This window comes from Mandrillus leucophaeus, unplaced genomic scaffold (genome assembly GCF_000951045.1).
Source record: "Mandrillus leucophaeus isolate KB7577 unplaced genomic scaffold, Mleu.le_1.0 Scaffold1212, whole genome shotgun sequence".
NCBI classification, from domain to species: Eukaryota; Metazoa; Chordata; class Mammalia; order Primates; family Cercopithecidae; genus Mandrillus; species Mandrillus leucophaeus.
The window spans coordinates 76,049-80,440 of NW_012100455.1; the positions used below are offsets into that span (position 1 = coordinate 76,049).

Below are 4,392 nucleotides of genomic sequence, written 5' to 3' on the forward strand. Positions count from 1 at the left end.
CCTACTTGCTTATCCTTGAGTCAAACTACAGCAAATATGGTTCTGACATCTATTTAGTATCAATCTTGTATCTGGTTGTGTTTATCCCTCAGTGTTTTTGTTTTACAGGAAAACCTTGAGTATTCCAGGACCTTTACATCTCATATAAACTTTCAACGCTATTTGCAAATTTCCACAAAATGACTTTCAGAAATTTTTATTGAGATTGCATTGAATCTGAATATCTTTATAGGGAAAATCATATTATTTACAATATTGTGTCTTTAAATTAAATCATAAGTGTGAGTCTGCCATTTATCTGAGTCTTCTTAACTTATCACACAGACTTCAAGGTAGATATCTTACATAATTCATTAAAAAGATTCATAGATGTTTGCATATTTAGTTGCTTGATTTTAATTACAACGTTGATTTGTAAAGGATGTTCCCAACTAAAAAATAAAATGAAGTACATGATTATAAAAATAAATATTAGAATTGTTTCTAGTTTTATTACTTTGAACATGCTTTTATTTTTCACTGAGAATTTGTTAATAGGAGAGAATAAAGTTATATAATAGATAACTTACAGGATAGCAAAAGATAAAGCACATATGGTATCTGTTGTTCTGCTTTTCATGATTTCAGTATCCATGGCCAATCATGGCCAGAAAATAGGTGAGTAGAGTACAATAAAGATACTAATATTTTAAGAGAGAGAGAAAGAACATTCATATAACTTTTATTATATTGTTGTAAGTGTTCTATTTTATCACTAGTTATTGTCAGTCTTTTTCTAATGCATTAATTAAACTTTATAATAACTATGCTATAGGAAAAAAATAGAATATATATACAGGATATATGGGGCTAAATACTATTAGCAGTTCCAGACATCCACTGAAGGTTTTGAAACATATTCACTGTGGATAATGGGGGAATACTGTATACCTTACATGAGATAAACTGCATATGAATTATAGAACTGTTGTACAAATTTGATTATAAATTTTATGTGCTGAAAATTATAACAAATAAATTAAAATAATGTCAATTTTTATTATTATTAGAAATGCTGTTAATTGGTAAAAATTAATTGTTGCCTCTGTTACTTATACCAATTAGCCGAATTTGGAATCTGATATTTTGCAATAATTTTATTATGCTTTAATAATAAAATTGATAATAGGCAATCATAATTATTAATGTTTATTTAGTGTTTTTAAGAGTATAGAATAAAGGCAGTAGATTGAATTAGGGCTATCTATATTATTTCTTTCGAACAGGATTATATTTATTGTCTTTGATGGTGTGGGCATCTTTTGAGGGTGTACACTAAAATCAAGAAGAAAAACAATCCTTTCTTCTTCTTCTCCTTCCCCTTCTTCTCCTTCTTCTCCTTCCCCTTCTTCTCCTTCTTTTCCTTCCCCTTCTTCTCCTTCTTCCTCTTCCTCTTCTTCTTATTCTTCCTCCTCCTCCTCCTCCTTTTCTTATTCTTCTTTTAGATAATGTCTCACTCTGTCATGCAGTCCCACGATTTTGGCTCACTGCAGCCTCAAACTTTAGGGTATGAGAGATTCTCCCACCTCAGTCTCCTAAGTAGCTGGGACTACAAGCGTATGCCACCACACCTGGCTATTGTTTTTGTTTTTTGTAGAGATAAAGTCTAACTATGTTGCCCAGGCTGATGTCTAACTCTTGGGCTCAAGCAATCTGCAAACCAGAGCCTCCCAAAGTGCTAGGATTACAGGTATGAGTCATCATTTCCAGACCCCATTACTCTCTTTCATGATTGAGAAAATACCAGTTTTCTTAATGGAAATAAGACATAACATTAGAGTTACAAATCTAGTAATGATTATCTGGATAAAGTGACTATTTATTCTGTTTATAGCATTCTATAGTCTATAATAATTAATCACAATCTGTTATCCACCACAGATAGGCCCATCACGTAAGTGTTAACATAGGTTTGAGGTTCAGGCAAGGAAAATGCCATTTCAAATGAATATTGGAAGAATATGCAGCTCAATATGCATGGACTAAATGTGAACTCAGGAAGTCCCAGTGAATACAATAACCTAAAACAGTAGAGTAGTTAAGAACACGGGCACAGAATCAGACTTGCTGAATTGAATTCAAATACTGACTATTTATTAGCTTCATAATGTTGGCAAACTACTTAAGCCTGATTTGAACTCACATTACTAACTGTAAAGCCTGGATGGGCTTAGCACATCAGATGAGTTACGTGTTTGTCACATACTACAAATGCACTGTCTGTAAATAATTCCCAACTGCAGTCAGATGATGTTTACTTTCATCTTTTGCTTTAAGAAGTAACAGAATGTCTCTGGGGATATGGAATAATGTTATGCCCAATAGTCTCTTCTCTGATAATATAAATCACAGCCCTAGAGTTCCCTCTTGATGCAAGAACTTAAAAAGATATAACCTATCTTTGTGAGACTAGAGAAGCAAATATGTCTTAGAGTTGAGATTTGCGCAACTGAATTGAGATTTGAGCAACTGAGTTGAGATTTGAACAAGGATAAAAGAAACAGACTGAATTTCAGCGTACATGAAAAGGTGATAGGTAACTAGTTTTTCCAATGAAAATAGAAGTTTAATATGAATTTTAGAATCAAATTCTATCATAATCTTAAATTACTTGAGAAAAGGGAAAATTTGTTTAGATCACATTTTACTTTCTTTACTTTCCTTCTTTGCTAGACAGAAAGAGAGTAAGATTCTTAATATGGAGATGTCCTTGGGTAGAGGATGTGAACATCAGTAAATGTGGCTTTGTAAACTAATCTAGAGAACTTCATATTATATGATCCCTCATCTTTGCTCAAATCTGTCCTGTAAGAAGAAAAAGGAGTTGTATGAAAGTGATCTACCAAATGGAAATAATTTTCGAGCCATAGAAATAACACTTTGAATTTGAAATGCATGCTTTTTCCGCTCACAATACCAACTCCTCAACCTTTCTCCTAACAGGCTTCCCCGGCCTAGAAGGAGAATATCCCTGGCTCTCTATTCCCTTCTCCTGTATTTACATGATGGTACTTTCAGGGAACTGCCTGGTGCTGCGTGTGATTCATACAGAGCCGAGCCTGCGTGAACCCATGTTCTACTTCCTGACCATGCTGGGTCTCACTGACCTGTGCATGGGGCTGTGTACAGTACACACAGTATTGGGAATTTTATGGGGTCTCAGCCAGGAGATTAGTCTGGATACCTGTATTGCTCAAACCTTCTTCATTCATGGTCTATCAATTATGGAGTCTGGAGTCCTCCTCGCCATGGCCTTTGATCGTTTTACAGCTATCTATAACCCTCTAAGGTATACATCTATACTCACCAATGTCAGGATCATCAAAATTGGGCTGGGAATTTTATTTAGGAGTTTTGTGTTCATCATGGCACCCATAATCCGCCTAAAACTTTTTCATTACTGCCATTCCCATGTCCTCTCTCACTCTTTCTGCCTTCACCAAGATCTGCTGAGACTAGCCTGCTCTGACATCCGCTTCAACAGCTTCTATGCCTTGGCTCTGGTGATTTGTACGCTTTTGTTTGATTCTGTGTTAATTATCATATCGTACATGCTGATCCTGCATTCTGCCTTGGCTATTGCATCCCGAGAAGAGCGGCTGAAGCCCTTGCAGACCTGTGTTTCTCATGTCTGTGCTGTCCTGGTCTTCTACATCCCAATCATTGGCCTCACCATGGTGCATCGCTTTGGGAAGCACCTCTCTCCTGTGGTCCAGGTCCTCATGGGCAACATCTACATCATCTTCCCACCTCTCATGAACCCCATCATCTATAGTGTGAAGACACAACAGATCCGTGTCAGAATTCAGAGGTGGTTCTTCTTGAAGAGAAAGTAAAACACTTTAAATCAAACAGGGGTAAGTGTCTTCGATATGGAACAGTATGGCAGGTTAGGGAAAGAAATACGTTTATATAAGGAAGGTAAAAATAAGACAACAAAGCAATAAGACTTTATACAATATGGCATTGACTATAAGAATTATATGGATCAAGCCTGGTTTTATTTCCCATGTTTTTGCCTTCACATATAGTGTTGAAATTTCTAATAGTAGAGTTATGCATCACATGTGCCTACAATTTCTGTGCAGGAAAAGATAATATTTCAATTGTCCATATGCATTTATCTTGTAAGAAATATCTACAAAGAAATCATCTAAACACACAGTTTATATCCACCAAAAGAAGCACAATTTAATCACTTGATATTGTCTTGATCAACATAGATTAATTGATCTACAATTGGTCTCTAACCTCAAATGGATATCATCAGACTGTATGTTCATAGTTCACTCATGAACCATTCCAAAACATTATCACTCTTCTCACTAACCCGTGAATAGACGACTCTGTTAC

General features: G+C 35.4%; 1 protein-coding gene across 1 annotated transcript; it reads left to right on the forward strand.

The window, feature by feature from the left end:
• Positions 1-2,930: 2,930 nt before the first annotated feature.
• Positions 2,931-3,875, forward strand: LOC105533001 (olfactory receptor 51V1-like). The gene has a single exon (XM_011971340.1). The coding sequence runs from the start codon at positions 2,931-2,933 to the stop codon at positions 3,873-3,875; it is 945 nt and encodes a 314-aa protein (XP_011826730.1).
• The last annotated feature ends 517 nt before the right edge of the window (positions 3,876-4,392 follow it).